Below are 27,767 nucleotides of genomic sequence, written 5' to 3'. Positions count from 1 at the left end.
ATCCAACTGTCCAAGATGCACTATTGGTACAGGTACACTTATACATTTGCTGTGGTGATGCCCCAAATTGCATCGCTACTGAGAGTCCATATTTGACATTTTAAATTCCTTGTACTCTACACAAGTACAGCCTAACCCCTAGCATTGCTAGGGGTTATACCGGAAGATACTCTCCCAGTTGAAGTGCATGTGATGTGGCTGAGAACTATGTATATGGCACATAAACTTATTCTGCAAAAATGGATATCAAACTGTCTACCAATGATAGATCAATGGATTAAAGCAACTAACCATAATTTAAAGTGGTTGTAAACTCTTACGGACCACTTTTTGCTACAGGTAAGCCTATAATAAGGCTTACCTCTAGCTACCCAGGATATCTTCTAAACCTGCATGGTTTAGGAGATATCCCCTGTATTTTCATGTGCCAACCTCATCGGCACATGCGCATTGAAGCAATTGCACGTATGTGCCTGTGCTTCAGGGAGTGTGCCATCACCAGTGACTCCTGCGTGCATGCACGGTAGTGACGTCATCGCGGCTCCAGCCAATCACAGCGCCGGAGCCGCAATACCCAGAAGTAACCCCCGGGCGTGATGTCACCAGCCGGTGCTATATACGGGCTATGCATACTAGCTCATTATGCCTTTGTCTTGCAGGTGTTAGTTTTTTTTTTTGTTTTTTTTTTCAAAGTGGTTTTAAACCACTTTAATGCCCTGTACACGCGGTTGGATTTTCCGACGGAAAATGTGTGATAGGACCTTGTTGTCGGAAATTCCGATCGTGTGTAGGCTCCATCACACATTTTCCATCGGAATTTCCGACACACAAAGTTTGAGAGCTTGCTATAAAATTTTCCGACAACAAAATCCGTTGTCGGAAATTCCGACATTCCGTGTGTACACAAATCCGACGCACAAAGTGCCACGCATGCTCAGAATAAATTAAGAGACGAAAGCTATTGGCTACTGCCCCGATTATAGTCCCGACGTACGTGTTTTACGCCACCGCATTTAGAATGATGAGATTTTCCGACAACTTTGTGACCGTGTGTATGCAAGACAAGTTTGAGCCAACATCCGTCGGAAAAAATTAATGGATTTTGTTGTCGGCATGTCCGATCAATGTCCGATCAATGTCCGACCGTGTGTACGGGGCATAAGACATGAGGAACTGACTTATAAACATAGATGTCCTAAGAAAATTGAAAATATCTGGCATTGGTGGTTAGTGTCTAATCTGTTTGAGCAATCAGAAGAGTATATTAATGATATGGAAAATTAATAAAGAAATATAATAGTGGAGCAAAATGAATATATAATAAAATATGTACCATCTTGTAAAAATGTGAAGGAGGGAATTGAAATGGGGTTTGATGAACGCAGATAGGGAAGGGAGGTGCCCTTATTTCTATCTTCCTTTTTTTTTTTTTTTTTGCACTGAGGTGTTGGGTGGGATAATGTGATGGAAATGTCATGTGTTTTTCTTTTGTTGTATAATGTGAAAACAAATCCAATAAAAACTAGTTTAAAAAAACCCAACCTTTGAATACTGGCAAGCATAGTTTCCATACAGTCAGTGCAGAAAAAAACATTGCTTGCAGTCTTTCACAATTGTTGTTTGTACATGTGACAATTAGTGAAGAAAAACAGCTTTGTTATAGACAAATGTATAATTTACTAGTAATCATTATGAATGTGGCATTTTCATGAATACTTGTGTTTTTTTTTTTTTTTTTAGCTCCCTGATGGCTCAGAAATCCCTCTTCCTCCTATAATTCTGGGTAAACTGGGTTCAGATCCTGGTAAGAAGACGGTGTGTGTTTACGGCCACCTGGATGTCCAGCCAGCAGCTCTAGAAGATGGGTGGGACAGCGAGCCCTTTGTTCTGCAAGAAAGAGATGGTAAGTGTGCAACACCTATGGAATCAACATTGATTAAAGAAAATGTGAACTTACTCCACGGAAACAGCTGGATATCTTATTGTGATTATATGTTTTTATCAGTAATTTATTTTTGTTTTAAAGATTGAGCTATCGAATCAACCAGAGAAACCTGTGTCCTCTCTTTCTGTCACTGAAGTCCCACAATTTGCATAGTAGTAACCAACAGATATGATAATATTTCTGATACAGAGCATCAGTACGTGACTAAACACTTTTGGATGGAGCTATACTGAGATCTCTGGTCATGCGTTTTTGCCAAAAAAGCTGTAGTAAGACAATAAGTAGGCTTAGACAGAATTACAGGCTACACCCTAAAATAAGTAGACACATAAGCATCAATATCAATATTTATTTTGGGAGACTGATCTTGTGTCACTACTTTTTTTTTTTATTTTCTTTGCTTGTTCTAACAAATTATTTGCTGCAATCATTTTAAAAGTCCAAATTGGATCTTGGATGTAATATGGAGAAAAAGGAGAAGCAGATGCATTTGATGATTTGGTACAACACTTTTTCTCCAGCTTTGACTAATGTGACAACTGGAGTAATGTAAAAACTGTGCTGTGTCCTATGTCTCTCAAGGCTCATGAACTCTTTCTGAGCTCAGTGGGAAATGTAAATTTTTTCTTATTGGTGTGGGTGGAATGGAGAGCAAGAATACCATGGATAGCTACAAGGTATATAAGATAAAGCATCTCCCATGGGACTTTAGCCTCTAACCCAGTGGTTCTAACCCATGATATACGCACCCAATTTTATATCAAGGTATATAAACTAAATAAAATCCCAGCAATGGTACCATACCTGCCAATCCCTACAAGAGAAGCATGGCCTTTTAAAGAATGCCTCTGAAACGCTTCCCTAAATCTTAGAACCAGCTCCATAAAGTTAGGGGTGGGCACCCCTGGGAGTTAAGAATTCTAAAGTTTTCACCGTTTATCTGGGGGCAGTACAGGAATCCAAGTGTGTGTGGTGTGGTTTGTTTTTGTTTTTTATTTATTTATTTATTTATTTATTTTTTATGGCCTGTTCTATGATTGAATGGCTGAAAACTTCTGACCAGAGAGCCAGGCCTCACGCCCAAGACTATATACACAAGTGGCTACACGCCGATGAAGCCACTTCTTTGTTTCTTTGACTTTATTGAACCAGCCAAAAACACGTGGAGGCCCTTTTGCCCATTTGTTTCCTTGGGCCTGTATGGTCTATTAGCCATAATAAGCAAGAGTCTGTGGTTTATAATGTAACCTAGTCCATAATCCTCTTACTGAGGGCACTAAGGCTTGTAATGCCCCGTTCACACGGTCAGACATTGATCCGACATTCCGGCAACAAAATCCATGGATTTTTTCCGACGGATGTTGGCTCAAACTTGTCTTGCATACACACGGTCACACAAAGTTGTCGGAAAATCCGATCATTCTGAACGCGGTGACGTAAAACACGTACGTTGGGTCTATAAACGGGGCAGTAGCCAATAGCTTTCATCTCTTTATTTATTCTGAGCATGTGTGGCACTTTGTGCGTCGGATTTGTGTACACACGATCGGAATTTCCAACAACGGATTTTCTTGTCAGAAAATTTTATATCCTGCTCTCAAACTTTGTGTGTCGGAAAATCCGATGGAAAATGTGTGATGGAGCCTACACACGGTTGGAATTTCCAACAACAAGGTCCTATCACACGTTTTCCGTCGGAAAATCCGACCGTGTGTACAGGGCATAACACTACTGAGCAGAAATCAATGTATGTATATTGCTAACAAGCATATAGTATATCTCTGCTTTCATAAACCTATATAATTGCAAACACTATCTGCAGATGCATGGTTTTTAAAACCTTATTCTTTGGTAAAATCACTACATAAAACTTATGTATATATCTAAGAGAAAACAAGAAAAATACTGTAGCTTTTCCCTTCCTATTTCTATCAGTTCTGTTGACAAGCTCCATATCTAGCACTGTATAGTCACACTAGAATGTGATCCCTGGATGATAAGGCAAAGGAAACCCCCTCCGCTCATAGACGGCTCATTGATCAATTCATTTTTTTCCATTAACCTATTCTCATATGATCAATGTGACACATTTTTGCTGTGGGTTTTTTTTTTTTTTTTTTTGACAGTTTGCAAAAATGTTGCTATCTTGTGAGTACAGTACAGGAAACAACTTTGGCACAAACTTGCACATTAGTAGTGTCAGCAGTTTTTTTAGTTGTCACTTGAGCTGAAATTGATTTAAATGGGAGAACAAAGGTTTCTTGGAGCTTACAATGCTATCTTAGTAGATACCGCAAGGTGACCTCTCTGGCTCTTCTCATATCAGAGGACGATCGCAACCATTCTGATGATTCTTTCATCTGCTAGGTTGTGTCTTATTATGTAGCTTTTCTGTTTTCAAACTATGATATCTGTGCTTTTAATACCTGTCCATGACTTATGAATCATTAAATATATGTTTATCTTATGCTATATACAAGTAGCAGAGTTGTTTAGTTATTAATAAGGCTTGGTTCACACTACTGCGATGTGCTTTTGATGTGATTGTCAGTGCGATTATGTGGTGTGACTTTAATGCGACTTTGTGGTCGGCATATTCTGTGGAGCCAGATCGAACTGAAATTGCACCAAAGTAGTACAGGAAACTTTTCCAAAATCGCACAGCACAGTTGCATTGATGAAAATGGGCACTATTGAAAATGTTTCCCTTGTTATGCATTTCTGTGCGAATGAAGTCCCATCCAGAAATCGCACCGGTGTGAACCAGCACAAAGTAAGTGTTAAAAATAAATATGCAGCTTCAGATACATAGTTGCTCTAAAGTTGTAAAGCATTATCTAACTGCTACTATTTTCTTCTTCATAAGTTGGCACAAAAGGTGTCTGCTGTCTGCATATCCTCCTGTTTATATGCCTACACACCAATGGTCACCTGATTAGGGATGCACTGGAATGAACAGACCTGAAAGCAGTCAGATAATAGGTGCCTAATGGAGAGTCTATAAACTGGTTTCATTTCTACTTTTAGGCGGCCATCTCCTTGTTCTTGGTACACGTTCTGTTTCCCAACCAGACTCCACAGCTTGCCACTAGTTCGATGACAGGGCTTACAATTTCCACTAATAAATTGGTGACGCTACCTGCTTAATCAGACTCTGGTTCACCCAGGCTTACCAGTGCCCACTCAAGATGTTTCAGGCAGTGACCCATTTAACTTTGATGACATGGGAACTCATTTGGTTAGAGCTTCTCTAGTGTATGTATATCCAAGAGCAACAGTGGTCACCAGTAGAAAGGAAGAGGGTGCATTTACCCAACACCTTCCACCCTACTTTAGAGGACATGCCAGCAGCAGGTTGTTGGGTCTTTCTCAATCTGTCTGCATGTTTGTCCGCAAAAGTGGTTCTCCCCTTGTAAATGCCCCAAATTAATTAATTTGTCTGGCTGTTCTTATGCTTGCATCTTTTAATTTGGGGGATAAGCAACGGTTCAGTAAGCTAAGAACCAGTACATGCCGCAAGTTTTTTTTTTTTCGAGATCTTCCCCACTGTGCACCCCCTGCGAGCACTGACCGCATGTCCCTTTTGACAAATGTTGATTGTTAGACCGGCTTCTGTCAGGCAAACTGCTGTACATTCTGAGGCTCCATGCACACTGGCTTAAAAAATGTGGCTTCTACATGAGTTTTGTGTTCTGCCCGTAGAAGCAGCTCAATGTTATCCTATGTGTCTATGCACATTAGGACGTTAAGAGGCATATTTTGAGTTTAACATTTAGAGGCAGAAAAAAAACCCTTCTGGTTGGCATTTCTGATTGGAGCTTGGAGGCAGAAAAACGTAAAACTCTCCTAAGCTTGTCTAAACTTTGTACAAAAAATGCTCTATATGAGCGTTTTACCCCCCCCCCCCAGAGAACAGACATGTTGGTGTTTTTTTGGGTTTTTTTTTAAGCCAAGTGTGCATGAAGCCTGACTAAAAAAATATAATGAATCCACCAAGGTTACAACTCTAGAACTTATTGAGTTGATTTGCAACTTTGCACTTATAAGTGTGCTGACAATTCAGATCACACATATTCAAGATTACAAATTGGCTGAAGTAGACTATTATATTGTCATTATTACTCTAGATAACAGTCAGTTTATGTTTATCTTCACAACTGATTTGTTTTTATCTAGGTAAACTCTATGGGAGAGGCTCTACAGATGACAAAGGTCCAGTGCTTGCATGGCTTAATTGCATTGAAGCTTACCAGCAAACAAAGCAGGTAACATATACTGAACTTTGATAAAACGCATACATTACTATTTTTTTAATCACTTAAGCTGGAGTACTGGATTTTTTTTTTCATTCAGTCACCGGGCTGAATACACTGATCAGGGCTGCAGATATTGGCAGCAACAGCTGATCAAATGAAGGTTTTCTAGCAGGACGGTTTGACAGAATCTGATAATTAGATCAACTTCTGCCAAACAAAGAAGGCTACAGACAGATTCAACCAACTTGCATGGTGTCTTTTGTATGCAGATGGTGTCCATGAGCCATTTACATCACATAGGTAGGTCCTCTAGAGACCATGTATACTCAATGTGAAATGGTAGCAATCCAGTTTTCTAGTCTGGCAGTTTAATATTTAGCCTGCATCTTAGAAAGTTTATGTTCACTATTACTAGGCAAAACTAAGGGGGAATTGTAGCTAGCGAGAATTTAAACTCATGTCGCTTTCATTAATTTTCAGTGACATTTTATGAGGCAGTGATTTCTATGGCTGATGGTCCAATTGATTTTGATTATGCCGCGTACACACGACTGGACTTTCTGTGAAACTAGGTCCGGCGTTCTTCCTGCCGGACTGTCCGGCAGACTACCGCCGGACTTTCTGAACGGACGGACTTGCCTACACACGACCGGACTTTCCTGCAGGCTAGGTCAGCCCGTCTTCCCGACGGACTTTCGTCGGAGTTACGGCGGACTTTCAGAATGAACGGACTTGCCCACACATGGACAAGTCCGTTCATTTTGAACGTGACTCGGGTACGACAGGACTAGAAAAGGAAGTGAATCTCGCCGCATATCGGCGAGATTGACACCTTGCGAGCCCCTTCGCGGGGCATACCAGGCCTATAGGTCTGGCATGGATTTTAAGGGGAACCCCCTACACCGAAAAAACGGCGTGGGGTCCCCCCAAAATCAATACCAGACCCCTATCTGAGCATGCATCCCGGCCGGTCAGGAAAGAGGGTGGGGATGAGCGAGCCCCCCCCCCCGAACCGTACCAGGCCGCATGCCCTCAACATGGGGGGTGGGTGCTTTGGGGGAGGGGGCGCCCTGCGGGGCCCCCCCACCACAAAGCACCTTGTTCCCATGTTGATGAGGACAAGGGCCTCTTCCTGACAACCCTGGTCGTTGGTTGTCGGGGTCTGAGGGCGGGGGGCTTATAGGAAACCGGGAGCCCCTATAATAAGAGGGCCCCCAGATCCCGGCACCCCACCCTATGTGAATGAGTATAGGGTACATGGTACCCCTACCCATTTAGCTAGGGAAAAAGTGTCAATAATAAAACACACTACACAGGTTTTTGAAGTAATTTATTAGACAGCTCCGGGGGGTCTTCTTCCGGCTTCGGGGGTCCCTCCGGTTCCTCTTCTCCCGGCGTCCAGTTGGTTCTTCTCCGCTTCCTCTGGCCTCTTCTCCCGGTGTTCCAGTTCTTCTGCCGACGCTTCCGCTATCTTCATGCCGCTCTTTTGCCAGCGGAGGCCCGGACTTGTAAGTTCAGCGGACTTACGACGGAAAGATTTGAAACATGCTTCAAATCTAGGTCCGGCGGACTTTTGGGAAAAAAAAGGATCGGATTATGCGGCGGACTCTGGTCCGCCAAACCAAGTATGCCGTAAAGTCCGGTCGTGTGTACGCGGCATAAGGATTGCAATAGACAAAGAGAAGCAATCCCAATTTGCATTTTTTTTTTCTTTGCTAACATGGCCCTCCCCATCAGACATCAATTGCTTACAAGTGTATCCTCTAATTGCCACAGTTTTGACTAAGACCCCTTTCACACTGAAGCGCCACTAAAACAGCGCTAAAGTGCTGATTTTTGCTATGCTTTAGCAGCGTTTTAGCTGCACTGTTCGAGCGTGAGTGGGTGTAATAAGGTGACCCTAAAACGATAAAAAGGAAAACTGTTTTGCAGCGCTTTGGAAACGCTGCCCATTAGTTTCAATGGGCAGGGGCGTTTTGGGAGTGCTATATATAGCATTCCCAAAGATGCTGTGCTGTGTGCTTGCAGCACTTTTTCTAACGTCCTGCAAGCACACCGCCCCAGTGTGAAAGCACACATTGCAATTAATGGGAGTCAGTTTTCAGGGGCTTTTCAGAGGCTATTTCTATGGCTAAAACGCCTGAAAACTGCCTCATGAAAGGTCTAATTGTGCTTTTCACTTGATTCACTGCAGGAACATGAAGGTTGTAGCTGGGCCCCTAGGACATCCACTGGGCCCTAGACTGCTGTCTAGGTTGCTTTGTGGATGATCTGATCTGGCTCCACTGGTAGTTATTGAAATGTCACAACAGACTCCCTCGACATCTTTCAGGGGAATTGGCTGGTTTTCATTCAATTAGGGAGTAATAATGTGACACCATTGATATTCTTCAGAAATAAGTGCTTAAAAGAAAAAAAAAAACATGGAAGAAAGTTGTAAACTTTGTGCCTACCCATCATTAGTTGGGCCTTATCATATAGGATACAGTAAGTCCTAGCAAGTTCAAGGATTGGGCTGATATCTACTTTCTTATGATTGGATCTTACAAGAAATTTTCAGCATTCCAGAATTCTGCTCTGTTCTTTGGTTTAATGACTAAATAATTACCCCCATGCTACAATTGGATCTTAATTGAAGCAATTATTGTGTAAATGAAAGTGTATGGCTTTTATAAAGTTCATTTTTAGACAAACTGCTAAATGCACAGATCAAATACATGTGGACTTCTAAATTTTTGTGAGTTGCACTTTTTAGGTCCGCTGCATATCCAGGATAAACTGTCCAGTATTACAATTCCTTAGTCATCTCACTGCTCTTTGGACAAGAAGAAATGCTTATTCACTGTTCAGAGAGCAGGCTGAAAGCGGAGAGGTGACTAAAGGTGGCCATACATAATACAAATTTCTTGAATTGAAAATATTTGTTTTAGGTTTGACATCATATTATATGGTTTTGGTAAATCCAAAGGAAAATGTGTATAATGTATGGCCAGCTATATTTTGATTTGATTATTTATTTATTTATTTATTTTTTTTACAAATCCGAACCCAAAACGCTTCTGTATCTAACTGGAATTGTTGCTTTCTTTTGTGTTCTGAAGGAACTTCCGGTAAACCTGAAATTCTGCTTTGAGGGAATGGAAGAGTCTGGATCTGAAGGCCTAGATGATTTGATTCTTTCCAAGAAAGACACTTTTTTCAAGGATGTGGACTATGTTTGCATTTCTGACAACTACTGGCTTGGCAAAAACAAGCCATGCATTACGTATGGACTCCGTGGTATTTGCTATTTTTTTATTGAGGTAAAATAATTGTGCTAGAGAACACCACCTTCTGTCACGTCAGTCACAATCTTAAGCTGGCCTTACATGGATTGAAATTTGTTCGGTTCAGCAGGGACTGGCCGAGATTCGATCCATGTATGGGCAGGCATTCATCAATCGACATGGGGACAACCAACCTGTTGGATTTCTTTACATGTTATTACTGCCAGCAGTTATAATCGCTATCAGTAATCATTGTGTTCTGAAGGCTCCCTGTGCCCCCCGACAGCAGAACACAATAGCTCTTCCAGAGGCATTCCCCCATTACCACGGTTTGTGTTGATGGGGGCAATTGAGCAATTTTCTTTCTTTCTTTCTTTCTTTCTTTCTTTCTTTCTTTCTTTCTTTCTTTCGTGGAATGAAAGAAAATCGAATAATCTAAGCTGTCTTAGTGTACCAGCTTACTCTGTTAATCTTGGAAAATTAGTTCTTTCACTTACTAAACTCTAGATGAGTACAAATCGGCATATCTATATGTATCCTGAAGCCAGATCTATTTATATATAATGGTTTCTTCTAGCAGTCTTTTCCAGCTGCCATTGTTCTGGTTTGAGTTGCACTGCCCATTGGACGCTAGAAAATTGTCATGCAACACCCCCTTTTATTTATTTATTTATTTATTTATTTTTCTTACTTGTGACTAAACCGGGAGCACAGAGAATCTGCCACAGCTGTGTATGGTAACCAATCAGCCACTAAGTGTCATTGTCAAAGCTTCATTGAACAAGCTGATTACTATAAACAGCTGCATCAGATTCTCTGGGCTCCAGTTTTAGTAAATCCCCTCCAGAGAGACATGGCAGTGAAAAGCTACCAATAGGACATTTCTCTGCCATAAGCCTTCAATCCCTGTATACAGCAACATGCATCTCTGGCATTCATTGTCAAATTAACATGAAGATTTTTATTTGATGAACCATTTGTTAAACCATAACATTATCAGTCTACTAGGTCAGCGATCTGACTGCCGACTGATCATATCTATTTACTGAATAAAAACGAATGATGTTAAGCTTGAGGGGGAATCTTAATGATTGCCCATGAAAAAACCTAGAGGTGCATCGAATGGAAATTTTGGATCCACTTGGCTGAAAATGACCGTTTATAAATTTTTTATTTTTTTTATATTATACTCGACTTTTTATTTTTAATATTATGCATTTAAATGAATATTTAAAATCTTGCTTGCTGCATTTGTGGTCAGTTAAAAAAAAACACACCTTCCCATTGAAATACATTGAAAATGCAGCATGGACAAATCAATCACGCACCCGGATGTGTTTTTTCGGTGCCATTATCTGCACCTTTTTCTCTATCGACAAAATGTCAAACATTTTTCGGTGTGCCTCTAGAAAATACAGCATGATTGGACGGAGCTCTCTGCTCTGATCTAAACTATAATATGGCCCCTTTCACACTGAAGCGCTTCTAAACTGCCAGTAAAACACTGAGCGCTTTTGAAGAGCTTTTTAGGCGCTTTTGGAGAGCTTTTCAGGTGCTTTCGAAGAGCTTTCCATTAATTTCAATGGAGAGGGGTGTTTTTTTCATTGCCCTGCCAGCGCACTGCCCCAGTGTGAAAGCTTTCATTGATTTTAATGGAAATAGGTTTTCGTGAGCTTTTCATGTGCTTTTTTTTTTAGCATGAAAGCGCCTGAAAAGCACCTCAGTGTGAAAGGGGTCTATAGGCCCATTCCAGATGTATGTCTGCAGATCTCTTGGCCAGTGGCAGTTGGCAACTATTTTCTGCAGGGAATTCTAGCGGCCGAAAAGGGGTTAAAACCGGCAGTTTGGCCGCGCCACCCCATTGATTTCAATGGGCAGGGGCACTTTAGGAGCGGTAAAGATGCTGCTTGCAGGACTTTTTTTGCCGTCCTGCAAGTGCACCGCTCCAGTGTGAAAGCCCTCGAGGGCTTTCACACTGGAAAGACAGACGAGGCTCTTTACAGGCGCTATTTTTAGCGCTGTAGCACCTGTAAAGCACCTCAGTGTGAAGGTAGCCTAAGGCTTGGGTCACACCTATGCAGGTTGCTTTTGATCCATTTCTGCAGTGCTTTTTGTTGTGCATTTTACGTTTTTTGCACATGCAATTTTGCCACAATTTGCATTTTTTTTTGAGCAGATTAAAAAATGCAAATCGTGGCAAAAACGCACTACATGCTTTTCTGCAACTTCTCCATTGAAGTCTATTGAACCAAAAAAGCAGAAAAGCACTGTTTCTTTAATCGTACATCACGGGACACAGAGCCATAGTAATTACTATGTGGGTTATAGGTGCTGGACACTGGCACACCCTAAACAGGAAGTTGCCTCCCTATATAACCCCTCCCATACCGGGAGTATCTCAGTTTTTTTGCCAGTGTCTAAGGTGTTCGTCACGAGTGAAGATGTGCTGTGTTGAGCTCCACTGGAGCAATCCTTGCTGGGGCTAGCTATGCAGCCGGATCCATTCAAAGTGTCTTTTTTGGGCCAAATTGAATGGTACCCGGGCCTCGTATCCAAAGAAACTAGGTCTTTGCTTGTAAACGCTTCTCTTTTTAGAGAGCTGGACCCCGGGATCCAGTACTTTGGTATTTTAAGCCATAAAGTTTTACTGGCGGGGTGCTATTACAGGTCCAGGATTGTGGGTTCCCTTTGGGTCCCCGGTTCCTGAAGGTTCACATCGTGAAGGGTGAAGATTGGGTCTGTTGGTTTTACCACAGAAAACCCTGCAGCGGGAAAGGTAAGTGGAGTTTTTTCTAAGGAATTTTTAAATTTTCTTATGAAATGTCTCCTTTAAAAAAGTAAATGTTGTCATGCCTAAGTTTCACCACTGGGGGCTGTATGGAGCACGTACCTTCTCATGCTTCCTCAGAGATCACACTGTGTCACAGAAGTAGCAGGCTTTTTTCCTCCGGCTAGCAGGCAGACCTCTGGTATGTTTGGAGGGGGGGGGGGTGGCTTAAGGGGGAGCTAAAAAAACGGTCGGCGATGCGGTTTTCTTTCACCACCCCTACACGCCGGCGGCTTTCAGGTCTCCTCCACACCACCCCTTCCTCACACACAAGCCGTTCCCGTCGGATCGGCTGAGCATTAATAGCAGCGGCAGTAGCTGGACTATTGATCAAGCAGTGGATGCGATTTCTTCTGGTAGTACCTCTGCTTTGTGCATCAGGCTAAGGTCAGAAGGGGGGTTGAAACACCCCCAAAAAAAGAGCTAAAAGGGTCTCCCTCAAGCTCTGGAAAGCCTACTCATGTTTACAAATGGCATCCTCCCCTGAGAGGGGGTGGCTGGTCAGAGTGAGCATCAGGGCCATGAAATGTTTGCAACTGTTTTTAACACTGCAGCCCCTGTTTATGTTACTAAAAAGATCTTTTTTCCTCAGCCAGGATAGGATTGGAAAAAATAAATAAATTAGCGGCTTTAATCGCATCCCAGTGTGGGACTAAATGCAACAGGTTCTCCTCCATTACCCAGGACCCTCCAACTGAGGAACTAGGAGAGTAGAAGATGAATTCCCTCAGTGGACCGTGGTGAGGCTGATGACTCCTTCTCTGAGGTGTCAAATGCGGGAGGATCAGCTTTTACAATCTGTAAGATTGATGGTGCAATTTCTTGCTGAAATGTCCGCTCCACATTTATGTACCCTTAACTGAGTGTTTGGGTTCCCTAAAGCCTTCTCAAGACCAAAGTATGGTCACCACATTCAACTACTTTAATACTATGAAGAAGACCATAGATACACCCAGAAAAGGGTATTCTTGCCCCAGGCAAAGATCAGCGCCATAAAGGAACTGATTCAGGTGGTCGAAGCAAGATTAATTCTTCTATTCATTTTTGCATGAGGTTGGGAAAGATGGTGGCTTCATTCGAGGCCGTTCCTTATGTTCAGCTTCATTCGAGACTGCTGCAAACCAGTATCCTATCAGCTTGGAACAAAGGGTTCAAGGTCTAGATTCCCAATGTGGCTGACTCCAAAGCCTATGGCCCTATCACCCTGAAAGCGCCCGATCTTGTCGGATCTTGGAGGCTAAGCAGGGTCAGGCCTGCTTAGTGCCTGGATGGGAGACCGCCTGGAAATATCAGGTGCTGTAGGCTGGGTGCGCCGGAGCCTTAGTTTATGGTTGATAACCAAAAATCTGCAAAGGGGAAAATCCTTCCTTCAGTTACCTGGGAACAACATATGCCGAACTTTTTTGAGTTGGGGAACAGTCCTGGAAGAGGCAACTGTCCAAGAGAAGTGGCCCAGATCAGAAGGGGCCTTGCCCATTAACATTCTAGAAATTCAGGCAGAGCACTTGGTCCTGAGGGCCTGAACGTTCAGTTTACGGAATTGTCCTGCCAGGATTCAGTCCGACAATGCCACAGCATTGGCCTATATTAATCACCAAGGGGGCACAAGAAGTTGTTCGGCCCAGAGAAGGGTGAATCATATCCTATCTTGGGCAGAAAACAATGTACTTTGCCTATCGCCAGTCTTCATTCTAGGAATAAAAAAATTGGCGGGCGGACTACTTGAGTTGCCAGCAGTTGCTCCCGGGAGAATGGTTCCTTCACCCCGATATCTTCCTGTCAATATGTCAAAGATGGGGGATCCCAGATGTAGATCTGTTTGCGTCCAGGTTCAACAAAGAAATCGACAACTTTGTGTCAAGAACAAAGGATCCGCTAGCATGCGGAACAGATGCCTTGCTATTCCTGTGGAATCGGGTCTCACTGATTTATGCATTCCCTCCTATTCTGCCTGCTTCCACGACTTCTTCACAGGATCAAGCAGGAAGGGAAGTCAGTGATTCTTGTGGCCCCCAGCGGTGCCCAGGAAATCTTGGTATGCAGAGAACGTAAAGATGGCAGTAGGGGACCCATGGACCCTACCGCCACGGCCAGACCTTCTTTCGCAAGGTCCGGCATTCTATCCTACTTTACATACGATAAAGCACTTTTGAATGCATTTGCTGGGTGGTGCCATAGACTTGGATTAGTTGTGTTCAGCGGCAGTAACGACTGCTGAATGTGACCTGCTGTTTAATTGATAGGTGGCACTGATATGTGGCACTGGGCACTGTTAGGTGGCACTGATGAGCACTAATAGGCGGCACTGGTGGGCACTGATAGGCGGCAGTGGCCGGCACTGCCTATGACGGCGTCCCAGAACAAGAGCTGCACCGCCCCGCCATCATTTGATGGTGGGCAGGCAGCAAGCAGTTAAAGAGGTAGTTTCTACCCTCTCAAATCAAAGTGCACTCCTCTAGGGCTGTTAGTGCTTCGTGGGCAGTGCATCACCAAGCCTCCATGGCTCAAATCTGCAAGGCCGCAACTTGGTCTTCAATACATACATTTACCAGATTCTATCGGGTGGATGTAAAAAGATATGAGGATGTCACCTTTGGGCGCAGTGTAATGCAGGCAGAAGTATAAGTCCTCTGATCTCATGGTGCCCTAGTTTTGTTGTGTCTCCCTCCCCTCAGTTGGCATTGCTCTGGGACATCCCACATAGTAACTACTATGGCTCTGTGTCCCGTGATGTACGATGAAAGAAAATAGGATTTTTATAACAGCTTACCTGTAAAATCCTTTTCTTTTGAAGTACATCACAGGACACAGAGGTCCCTCCCCTCTTTCTAGTATACACGTGTATTGCTTTGCTACAAAACTGATATACTCCCGGTATAGGAGGGGTTATATAGGGAGGGTGTGCCAGTGTCCAGCACCTGAAGGTGGACTATAACCCACATAGTAATTACTATGGCTCTGTGTTCCGTGATGTACTTCAAAAGAAAATAATTTTACAGGTAAGCTGTTATAAAAATCCTATTTTTGCATTTTTAAAAAAAGTCCCTGACCCTTTCCAAAAACGCAGCGGTTGAAAAAAAGCATAGATGTGAACTTGTCCCATAGAAAACCATGTTAAATGAACTGTAGTGCGTTTCTGCAAAAAGCACCAAAAACGCATAGGTGTGAACCAAGCATTAGTCCGCTGTGTGTATTTAATCTTCCTTTTTCTGCCAGGTCATAAGTGATTTAGTTGTACCTTCTATTCTCTTTGTAGGTTGAATGCAGCAACAAGGATCTTCACTCAGGGGTCTATGGAGGCTCTGTGCATGAGGCAATGACTGACCTAATTTTTCTAATGGGTAAGAATAAGACACAGTACTTTGGGTCATCCTTATAAATATTAAGGTGCTGCTTAAAGGGGTTTTCCATTTTCAGCAAATGCAAACTCCCTTCATTAATTGTCCCATGCCATTTAGTGATGTTCACTTATTTAGACCTTTGCCATCAGCTGTTCTGCAGTTAAAGGGTTGTTTGAATAATTAATGCAGCTTCGTCTGTTGCAGTGTAATGCAGCTGTAGTCTAGGATATCCATGTTTGTAATCATCTGTATCATAACAAAGAGGGGTTGTGCCACTCAAGGCATTCCCGCAGCCTCGGAGCTGCTTTTTCACCACTGTAAAAGAATCAGACTTTGGGATCAGGAAAGTGAAATCGTCTGCTGTCTGGCATTAGGGCTATCCAGTGGGGTTGGAAAAGGTCCCCTTTTCTTGTGATATTTTAAATATTCTCTTGTATTCTTGCTTAAATTGCACTACATTTTATCTATTGCTTATGTAGTGTAGCTTGAAAATGCTCCCATTTAGAAATCAAAACCATGAATCTAGTCAGCGCACATTAAAAAATAAGAGTTGCTGCAAGCAACATTAGCGGTTCTCCTTTCTACACGTAGTTCATTGGCTTTTGCATCCAGTGTATGTGGGAATCAATTTCTAATAGCTTCATGGAATGATAATGTGGGCAATTTCTTAGTGGTCATTTAATAAAAGTATGGTAAAATTCCCCTGATCCTATGCTGTGTTTCTTTTCTATAGGAAGTTTAATAGACAAGAAAGGTAAAATCCTTATCCCTGGAATAAATGAAGCTGTAGCACCTGTTTTAAAAGAGGAAAAAGAAATTTATGATAAAATTGACTTTGATCTTGAAGACTTTGCACATGATATTGGTGCTAGTAAACTTCTACATGCCACAAAGGTAATGGATCACTCTGGAAAAGAAGTTGGCTTTCAAATATCTTGTTGAATTTACAATGGAAATAGTTGGGTTTATCTAATCTCTCATTTCTTTATAGTGGTATTTTATTAAAATGTATATGAACAAACATGTTTGCATATTAAAGGCTAAGTTCACTTTTTGTAACATGTTACAGGTTACCCCGTATTCAGTTTGTAACATGTTATTGTTGCAGCAGCCCTCACCCCACAATCTGCTGCTCTACCTGCAAAAAAATAAATTACCATTTATTTCTTTATTTACATTTTTTTTTCACAAAGGTTAACTTTATCCTTTAAATATAACATACTTAACTATGCAGCAGGATTTTGCTCTCCTACAGTAAGAAGCTGAGGTAAGGTGTTACTTCAGAAGGGCGTGGGATTGAATGGATGTTTAGCTTAAAGCCCAACTCCGGGCAAATAAAAAAACAATAAAAATATTGCAGTAGGGCTGTGCCTGCACTGCAAGGTTTATTTGCTAGTTTATATCCAGGGGAACAATAAAAGGAAATGTGCTTGCCTGATCCTTTGCTCTTCCCTGCGGCTTCTGCACCACCGCACTGTAGCAGTTTAGGGGTCTGATGTCATCAAGACCAGAGCAGGATCTATAGCCCTACTCTGGACATGAGGACGCCAAGGGACAGTCCACTGCTGGATCAGGGGGAGATCCATCTACTGGGGGAGAGGCGAATCGGGTATGAAAAACTTTCTCCTCAACCCGGACAAAACAAGCTATTTACCGTTGCAGTGGTGGGTGGGGTGGGGGGGGGGGGGGGGGGGGTGAAAAGGATAAAAGTGTTTACTTAGTAACTACAGACCTATGACTTTATTTTGGAGGATACTGAAGATTTCAATAAAAGATCACAGAGGTTTTTGTTCTAGAGTTTAAATTAAAAGTACCATTTCCATGTTTGCAAATGACTATGTAGCTATATATGTATCCAACTCACAAGCAGACCTTATTGCACTGTTTGATTGGGCAACTGTGTGGCAAATCAGGTTTCATGTTGACAAGTGTAAATTTATGTACTTGGGAGCTAAATGCATGCATGCATCACACATTCACAAAAATGATCAAGGAGGATCTGGGTGTTCTGGTAGATCATAGACTTAATAGTATGCAATGCCAAACTGTAGTTTCTAAAGCAAGAAAAATACTTTCTTGTATTAAGAGGTATAGATGTCTCTGGGAGAAACCTCATTTTGCCCCTGTACAAATCATTACAAAGGCCTCATTTGGAATAGGCAGTTCATTTTTGGGCACCAGTTCATAAAAGCTGTTTTGGACCTGGAGAAGGTTCAGAGAAGGGCAAATAAACTGAGAGGTATGGAGGACCTCGACTATTAGCTGAACTGTATTTATTCTTGAGAAGAGCTTTTAGAGGAAGGATGTGATCACATGTATAAAAACATAAATGGTCCTTATAGTGAACAAGGTGCAATGTTATTTAGCTGTGCATGTTTCCCTAGAAATAGAGGGGGAGTGTGTTCTTTTTCTCCATTCAGGTTTCTGATTACACCTAGCTCAGTGCTCTATATTGTGCAGTGTATGACACCAGATCCCTGCCTTCTTGAGCTGAGAAATGCTAAGTTCTGTACATTGAAGGGCTGTAGAAGAGCGAGGGCCACAGGTAAACAAATACAACTTATGTAGGGTGATTTGCTTCATCTCTGTATCACTTGAGTCTAGTCACTTCACTGGATATATGTAAGGGTTTACAACCACTTTTAAGGTCCGCACAAAGGACAAGAGGCCACGCTTTCTTACAGAAAGGCTTCTTCACACTAAGAGCTGTGAAAATGCGGAATAGACTCCCTGAGGAACTAGTTCTATCCAGCTCATTTGACAAAATATAACTGGCTATTATAGACAGATAACGCCAGAGATTGTTGATCCAAGGAATATTGGATTTGCGTAAAGGTATTGGGAAGAAATTTCCCCCCCTTGCCTAGCAATTTAGACTATGCTTTAAGGGCTTGTTTACATGTGCAGGGGGGGGATTTCCGCCCCTCTGAAAAGCAATTGACTGTGGATCGTTTTTCAGAGATTTGACAGTGACAGCTCACTGCACTGTATGGCAGCTGCACTTGCTTGCAATAATAACTTCTCTAGCTGGTAAACCTTTTAAATATGCATTCACTTAAATGAGTCTCATTTGGCAAATGAGATTACTTGCCAAATGCAGCAGGTTATATCAATTTCACTGCATTGTAACCATTGCAGTGTGTACTAACATGACTGCTAGCTGTTAACTTGCAGCTTGGTGGTTGGGGGAGCAAAACACCACTGCTCAGCTGCCTGTTTTTACTGCCTCTTGCCCACGCCTGTGAAAAATGCCTAAAGTTTGTTTTGCTTTCTTCTGGATCAACTGTGGGTTTGGGTGTAGAGTTTTGTAGGTAATATGTAGGTTTTCAGTTTTATCCATCATTTTATTTATATTTTAATTTTTTTTTTTTATTGCTTGAACATCTCTTTTAAGCAGAGATATACCCTTATTTTATTAATAAAAAAAAAAATAAATGTCTTAGTAGTTGGTAAACCGCTGAATATGCACAGGAATCAGACCTTGTTTTTGAGTCTTTTGTTGCAACACATTATATTTCTGTTTTCAGGACAAGATATTGATGAACAGGTGGAGGTTTCCATCTTTATCTCTCCATGGCATTGAAGGAGCTTTCTCTGCGGGTGGAGCCAAAACAGTGATTCCTAGAAAAGTCATCGGAAAATTCTCCATAAGACTTGTTCCAGACATGAACCCCGATGATGTTAAAAAACAGGTAGGATTGTTTTCCATGCCAAGGTTCCAGGAATGTTTGTTCCTACTGGCATACACAAAACAAACAGTGAGGGTGTATAGTACCTGCTCATTCCTTAGCCATACTCTGCCACTATGATCTATTGCCAGAACCTCTCTAACATCCCAAACAAATGCTGACTTTCTGAAAGTCAATATTTGCACAGGGCCTAGCAGACCCCTTCATGTGACAGGATTTATTTAGGCCCAGTGATTGGATCCTGAAAGAGCAAAGCAAGACATTTTGTGCCCCATTCCTGGAATAACTGGCTTTTCTGTGGTACTGCAAAAGATCTATATTTTGTGAAGAAGAAAACTTTTTCAGCAAGATTAAATTGGTTCTAAAGCCCTTATGTTTTTCACCTTAATGTATTCTTTGCATCAAGTTGAAACTACCCCTCCCCCCTTCTTTCTTACCTGAGCCTGATCTGATCCAGTGATTTGTACTGGCTCCAGCTGCTGTCTCTCTCTTCATTAGACAGATTGATAGCAGCAGGAGCCATTGGCTGCTGTCAAATCCTGTGACATGGTGGGCGGGGTTGAGTCCCGCTGTCTGTGTCAATGGACGCAGCAGTGGGACTCGGGACCACTTTCCCTGGTGGCACCAGATGAAGAGGAGTAGCCTGAAGCGCCGATGGGGGACCCTAGAAGAGGAGGATCAGGTCTGCTCTGTGCAAAACCATTGCACAGAGCAGGTAAGTATATTTTTGTTTTGCTTGTTTGTTTTTATTAAAAAGGAAGGTTTACTCAATGAGATTATGAAGAACCTTATGGCTTTCTAGGGAAATTTCTATAAGAAGCTGCGCTAAAGTTATTTAAAAGTCCATATAATCAAGGGGATTTCTCCAATTCCTTATTCAAAATGAAAATGAAAACACCACCACCGTGCACTTCTAAGCAGTAGTGACAATCCACCCTAGTAGTAGAGCCTGCTTACCAGATGGCAAGCATAAAAGGGCAAGTGGCTTTAACCTAGCCAAGGCCTTTCAGCTTGCTGCCGCTCCGGGTGTTCCTATGGGGGGTAAATCTCCAGGCTCCCTTAGGTTTGTCCACATGTCACCATTCAGCACGAATAACACGGATGACCCAGAAGGAGAAAAGAACTCGCCATAGTATAAAAATCCTCCAAATATTTATTATAAAACAAGTAGTCACTTACATTCAAGTTAGTAAAGTTGTGTAAACGATAAAAGCCGGCCGGCATACAAACATACGGAGCCCGTACTCTCACTCCGAAAGCGTGGTGACGTCAGTGCGTACCTTCCCAGACGCGTTTCGTCATCAACAGACGTTGTCAATGGGGAAATGCATGTGAAAAATTTAAAAAAAATATGGTTCTACACAATTGAATTTACTCTTTCCTAAATTTTTTTTCCTCCCTTTTATACTTTCTGAAAGTGTATATGTAGCCAAAATCTAAAAGATAAAACTTTTATCACAGCTCTCCAATGCATTCATAGTCACCCCTGTTATGTCTCTTTTTTAAAGTGTTATTACACCCAAAAGCTAAAATTTAATTATGCAGCTTACCAATTGTTAGATGTGATGGCTGCATTCGTTTTTCTCCTCTCTAGGGAACGGGTGGGTTAGATGTACAAAAAAGTGGCGACCACCTTCATCTATAACCAGCCTTTGCAGCAAGGTGCACATTGAAGAGCAATGCACATCACAAACCAGATTTCCCAGCATACTTATACCTGCCCTTAATCTTTCTATTCTTGTATGTGCCCCCACTATGGAGACTCTGGAAATTTAAAGTTGGAACCAGACTATATACAGAGGTCCTGTTAGACAAGGCCAATTCTGTTGTTTTGCAGGCTGGTCGGTAAGTGTGCTGGGAAATCTTTTGTTTGTGGTGTCGATGTGCTAGCAGATTTAGATACACTAAACAAATTGAAACCAAACTCCACCTAACACTTTTTAATCCGTTACAACAACAGCTTTTTCCATTTTGGGATAAAGGTTTTACATAAAAGCTGATCATTGTAAGCACCCCTGTTAGAGTTAAATGGTTTGTCTCATCCCTCTAAATGCTTCATCTGCAGGACAGTTTGTTCTGATTAAAAAAAAAACAGACTTATTGGCCAGATCACCAGGTGAAAATAAAAGAAAGCAATTCTAAAAGAAAACGAATGCAGCCACCACATCCAAGAATTGGTAAGCTGCAATATAAGAAATGTTTGTTTGCTTTTGGGTTTAATACCACTTTAAAAATGCTGCCAATACTAAAAATACACGCTAATCCTGCCAGAAATGTAGTTGGCTTCTAACTTCTTGTAGTGGGCTGACTGGTGCCTCTGCTTCCCCCAAAATAGCAGAAGAAGCAGGTGGTATTGAAGAGGAGTAAGGCTCGATTCACATCTGTGCATGTTGCTTTTGAGCGTTTCTGCAGTGCTTTTGCTGGTGCTTGCCGCGTTTTTGGACACATGTTTTTACCGCCGACGACCTTCCTCCGATGCTGAGTCCTGCTGATCTGTCCGTGCTGATGTCCAGCATTTTTTAGATAACGATGGGGGCGCGGCCATTTGATTATGTCATCCAGAGTCCCCGCCCCCTTGTGACATAACCATGTGGGGGCATGATGGGTCTGTGACGTCACAAGGGGCGGGGCCTCCGGATGACTTAATCCGATTGCCACGCCCCCATCGTTATATAAGAAATGCTTGACATCGGCGTGGACAGATCAGCAGGATGCAGCATCGGAGGAGGGTCGTCGATGTAAGTGGCAGCAGAGGAAGAAGAACACCGGCCAAAGAAGAAAGAAGAGCAGGAGAAGAAAACCGAAGGAGGAAGATGCGGGAGAAGATGGAGGAAGACCGGAGGAAGAAGCAGGGAAGAAGAAGATATTTTTAATAAGACGTCAAAAACTATCTACTGTATTTTTGAACACTACACTACTTTTTTTTGTTTGGTGAATGGGTAGGGGTACAATGTACCCCATACTCATTCACATAGGGGGGAGGCCAGAATCTGGGGGCCCCCTTGTTAAAGGGGCTTCCAGATTCCGATAAGCCCGCAGACCCCAGCAACCACCGGGCAAGAGTTGTTAGAAAGAGGCCCTTGTCCCCATCAACATAGGGGCAAGGTGTTTTGGGGTGGGGGACGCAGAGCCCCCCTGCCCCAAAGCACCCATCCTCCCCCCATGTTGAGGGCATGTGGCCTGGTATGGTTCAGGAGGGGGGGGGGGGGGGGGCCCTCGCTCATCTCCTCCCTTTACTGACCTGCTGGGCTGCATGCTCGGATAAGGGTCTGGTATGGAATTGGGGGGGACTCCCACGCTTTTTTTTTTTTTTTTCTATTTTGGCGTGGGGGGTCCCCCCCCTGAATCCATACTAGATTTTTTAAATTTTTTTTATATATTTTATATATATTCAGCGGGGAAGCCCGCTGACAGCTGATGACTCATCAGTTAAGGATACGGTGGTCGGCTTCCCAGCCTCCTCCCTAGCAACCAGCTATATACAGTGTAAAAAAATAAAATAAAATAAGAACGCAAATCGTGGTAAAAACACGGTACTTGCATTTTGAATGCGGGTTCATTGAAGTCTATTACATGCAAAACGATGCATTTTGCTGGAAGAAAGTCCCTGACCCTTTCCAAAAACGCAGAGGCACAAAAATGCATTGATGTGAACATGTTCCATAGGAACCCATGTTAAAAAATTTCCATCAAAATACGCATTAATGTGAATAGAGCCTAAGTGTTGAGAACTTAAACTAGGAGGATTTATGGAGATGATGAGAGGGAGATGTGCTGACATAGATCATCAGAGGAGAACTCTGATAACACAGCTTGAGATTTAGTTGCAGCAGCAGAAAAGGTGTGAGCCCAAGTTCACTGCATTTCTGTCAGTATAAACTACAATACTTTAAGCACATATATATATATATATATATATATATATATATATATATATATAATTTTTTTTTTTTTTTTCTTTTTAACTATGTAGTTTTGAAAGGAGACAGTCTAGGGATGTGTGTGTACTGGACAGCTGTGCTGAATATTTGAAAAAAAAATTGCAATAATTCAAAATTTGCACTCAATAATGCACTTTTTTTTCTTTTCTTTAAAAAACTGTAGTACTGATTAGTTTGTAATGATCTCCCAAATGCCTAAAAAGGCTTAACACTGCATACTTACATTAAAGGTGGAAGATTACTTAACGAAGCAATTTGAATTACTGGAAAGCCCTAATAAGTTCAAAGTGACAATGGGCCATGGAGGAAAGCCTTGGGTGTCTGACTTTAACCACCCTCACTACCTTGCTGGAAGGAAAGCCATGAAAACAGGTATGAGAGTGGAAAGCTCGTCTGAGTATTTTGGGTGTTTCACAATAGACCTATCAATTTCATTTTTCTTGGTTCATAGCAGGTTGTGTCACCCTAAACACATGTTATGTTCCTTTTTACATACTCCACTTATAAAAAGGACCCAAAATATTTACAGCCAGGGGATTGCTACTGGAGACTCCAAGATGTCTGGCTTTATATACAGAGAGCCTGTTATAACTTGTTGTCTGCTAACCAACAGCCTACAGGGGTGATATACAGTAAATCTATATATTCAGTGAGCTGTAGATAATCCTAGATAATCCTATTTGCAGCATACTAAAGAACAGGCTTGTTGAACTTAAACAAGCATTTTATGGGGCTAGTCTAGAATAGTTTTGGAAAGCCCTTGCCAACATCAATTGTCATATTTTATTATCGATTTCTACTCCTACAGTCTTTAATGTTGAACCAGACTTAACCCGGGAGGGTGGAAGCATTCCTGTGACTCTCACCTTCCAAGAAGCCACTGGCAAAAATGTCATGCTGCTACCTGTGGGCTCTTCAGATGATGGGGCACACTCACAGAATGAAAAACTTAACAGGTAACTGGAAATGTCTTTAATATTGGAACTGAGATGCTATGGTTTTATTTTCTGAACAGGAATATACAGTAGTTAAAATTAAGGCCTGCTGATAGGCTTAAAAGGCTATGTAAAATATAACCACCCATCATAACCAATCTGATTTCAGTTTACTGTATTAAGAGTAGTAATTGGTTAATTATTTGCTCCATTCCCTACTAGGCACAAATTGCACCAAAATTAAGTGTTTATGGTTCTGATGTGCATACGCGTCTGGAAAGTTGTGTAACAATTCAGACCTGTGTATGGCCACTAATCGATATCCGTCACCGCTCATCTGGTGTTTAAAGTTGTTCAGAAGGGTCTTCACCTAAAATTAAAAAAACATGTTCTATTTTGCCTACTCTGTACAGTGGTATTGCACAGAGCCGCCCCTCACCTCCTCTTCTTGTGTCCCCTGCCAGTGATCTCTGCTCCTCCCCTTCTCCAAGTGCCCCCTTAGCAAGCTCTGTGCTATGTGCCCCTTGGGCACGCTCCTGAGCTGGCCTGTGTGCGTCCATATACACACACACACAACATAGCTTAACCATGGCCCCCCGATCCCTCCCCACATGACTTGATTGCCGCAGAAGCCAATGGTACCTGCTGCTGCCTCTGCGTCCTTTTGAGAAGATGGAAAGAGAGCAGCTCTGCTGCAGAGGGGCGCGGCACTGGATCGAGAGAGGACTCAAGTAAGTGTTTAGTAAGGGGGAATGCTTGGATTATTCAGTTTATTCTGTTATCACAGATCTAAAACTGCCAAATGTTTTGATCAAATTAGCCCTTCAACGGGTATTTGCTCAGCCCCATTCATACCATTACTCAGATTAGGGTATGGAGGGGCAGGACTGGGAGCCAATCAGGTCTGCATGCAAACCTATCAACAAGAAACCTACTGATAGGAGAAGGCAAAGTGATGGCCTCATCAGTTTACTGCTGTTTTTTAGTTGCCTCTATTAATAAGGAGAAGACATCTTTGAGTGATGTCTTCTACCTGGCTGTACTGTGTGGTGGGTCTTCGGACAGGATTAACAGAAATACAATTTCTTCAGCAGGTAAAACAGTTTTTATGTATTTCACTGTTTACCTGGGCTTCAGTCTTATTATATTTTGGGATTTGCAGTGCAGTTGCATTTCACCGTGCAAAGGGCAGTAAGCTTTTAGCTGTTGTTTTTCACCTTGCTATAGTCTGGGCAGTAAAAAGTCATTTATGATTGGTTGTGATAGGTTACTACACTTTGACCCTTTATAATCTTGTATATTTTCAGTAATATGTAACCAGTTTATTTCTCTGGTAGATAATCCTGATTATTTCACATTAACGTTTTACTAACCAATTTTATTTCAGTCAGAGATGCCATTCTTTTTCACAAAGCTAGTTATGAACATTTTAAAGCTGAGCTCCAGGCAACCTAAAAATACTCCTATGCAGTGGGGCTGCATCTGTACCGCAAGGATTAAATGCTTGTTTATGTTTAGGGAACTTGGTAAAGCATTTTTACCTACCCGACCCTTCGCTTCTGCAGGCTGCTCTGTGATACTAGACCTATCCCCACAGTGTCTCCTCCCCTGTGCTCTGGCGACTAAGGTCCTCCAGACAGTTGCATGAACCATAGCCCTACATTCAGAGCCAGTACAGGGGGGGCGGAAGGGGCGGATGCCCTGGGCGATACAATTTATTGGGGGTGGGGGGGGCGCAGTGAAGTGTCCTTCTAAAACAGCCCTCACTAAATGGCGGCCCACGGTCCGAGTCCAGACCGAGTGACGCTTCTGCCCAGACTGCCAGGCCGCCAGTGTAATTGAAAATGTCAGCAAGCGTTGGTTTGCTGGGACTGCGGGTTTCCCCAGCAACCAGTGATGCTGCGTGCGTGCGCCCGCCCCCTGCTCCTCACCGCAGGTCTCGGAGTTGACAGAAGACCAGCTCGCGCTCACTGGGCAGCGAATAGGGGCATGACGTCACGTGCGCACCCCACCCCCCTGCTACTCGCTGTTCCCGGGTTCTGGCTCTCCATATCTCGTAGCTTCCGCCCCTTCGGTATTTCAGTTGTGCCCTCCTGCATTCAAAGTATGTGGGCCACATGTTAACTAGTAATCACTAATGGGCATATTTTTATTGTGCACACTGCTGGGCATATTTTGTTAAAGGTCACGCTGATGGGCACCTTTTTTTTTTTTTTTTGTTATGTTAGGGGGCACTCTGATGGATACATTTTATTTTAAGGGGCACGCTGATGGGTATATTTTTAATGTGCACACTGATGGGCATATTTTCTTAAGGGGCATACTGATGGACACATTTTGTTGTGCCCATCAGAGTGCCCCTTAACATAAAAGGTGCCCATCAGCGTGACCCTTATTTTATGTTAAGGGGCATGCTGATGGGCAGATTTTACGTTAAGGGGCACGTTTTGTTGTGCCCATCAGAGTGCCCCTTAATATAAAATGTGCCCATTAGGGTGCCTCTTAACATACAATTTGCCCATCAGAGTGTCCCTTAATATAATAATAAGTATATTCTTGTTTTGAAATGACATTGATTCTTTCTTAAAAATTGGGGGGTGGCGCGCAGTTTGCCATCTTTGCCATGGGCACCAAATGGCCTTGTCCCAGCACTGCCTACACTGGGTGTTAGGACACAGAGCAACAGTTGGAGAATCGGGAAGCAGAGATTGTGGTAAATCAAACTTTTTTTTTTTTTTTTTTTTTTTTGTCCCCTAAACCTAAATAAGAAGTTAACCCTTGCAGCACGTATCCAGCCCCCCCTGCAAACAAGGGTTTTCAGGTTTTCTGGCGTTGGGCTTAAGCATCCACATTTTATAATATACACATGTACAGATGTTCTCATTTTTATACACTTTTACAAAAACATTTTACTTATGTTTTTCAGGTATAATTACATCCAAGGTGTCAAACTTCTTGGGGCTTACTTGTACGAGGTGTCTAAACTGGAATAAGCTAATCAACTCAAAAGCTATTATCAATGTAACTGCACAAGAGAAAATTTACACTTTTCCTTTTTTATATGGATTAGAACTAGTGCGAACAATAAACAAAAAAATGAAAAATCATATATGTGTGAGTCCTATTTGTGTAATTCTAGATGAAGGCTAGTAATTCTAGTAAAGGCTTCTGATACACAGAACTCAAACAGCGATCTTATCTATTGTAGAGTAAACATTTTTTAACAGATAAAGTAAAGAGTAAAAGACCATCCTTGAAACAGTTTTGCTAAATGTGGTTTATTTCAAATACAAATAGATTTTTTTTTTTGAGTACAAGGTTTGAAAAGGCTTCTCAATTACACCATTGGTGTAAGTTGTCCATATAGTCCTTCTATGCACAACCTATGCTTGTTCACTGCATTGTTTGCATGACTAAAATCTGCCCCCCTCATCTTAAGGAATATGTAAAACCAACATTTTTATATTCCTGATATGTGCCTTCTGTACCATGCACTGTTCACACTAAGCATGAGAACACAGTGTGGTCAGTGTTCTGGCTGTACTGAGAACTCAGTCTGCTCTCTTG

General features: G+C 42.2%; 1 protein-coding gene and 1 pseudogene across 1 annotated transcript in view; both read left to right on the top strand.

Annotated features, from left to right (window-relative positions):
• The window catches only part of LOC141145016 (cytosolic non-specific dipeptidase-like), a 44,692-nt gene extending 17,385 nt beyond the window's left edge, over window positions 1-27,307 (top strand). Inside the window, exons 3-11 of the mRNA XM_073631249.1 lie at window positions 1,741-1,903; window positions 6,122-6,210; window positions 9,303-9,503; window positions 15,551-15,635; window positions 16,369-16,529; window positions 19,163-19,327; window positions 23,496-23,637; window positions 24,074-24,221; window positions 27,127-27,307. Of these exons, the coding sequence (XP_073487350.1) occupies window positions 1,741-1,903; window positions 6,122-6,210; window positions 9,303-9,503; window positions 15,551-15,635; window positions 16,369-16,529; window positions 19,163-19,327; window positions 23,496-23,637; window positions 24,074-24,221; window positions 27,127-27,193 (1,221 nt within the window). The 3' untranslated portion in view covers window positions 27,194-27,307. The remainder of the gene's footprint in view (window positions 1-1,740; window positions 1,904-6,121; window positions 6,211-9,302; window positions 9,504-15,550; window positions 15,636-16,368; window positions 16,530-19,162; window positions 19,328-23,495; window positions 23,638-24,073; window positions 24,222-27,126) is intronic.
• On the top strand, window positions 13,481-13,599 carry LOC141146357 (5S ribosomal RNA; annotated as a pseudogene).
• Window positions 27,308-27,767: the final 460 nt, after the last annotated feature.

The sequence above is a fragment of the Aquarana catesbeiana genome, linkage group LG05 (assembly GCF_042186555.1).
Source record: "Aquarana catesbeiana isolate 2022-GZ linkage group LG05, ASM4218655v1, whole genome shotgun sequence".
Lineage (NCBI taxonomy): Eukaryota > Metazoa > Chordata > Amphibia > Anura > Ranidae > Aquarana > Aquarana catesbeiana.
Note: the sequence above shows the minus strand (reverse complement) of the source record. Positions and strands in the feature narration are given on the sequence as shown.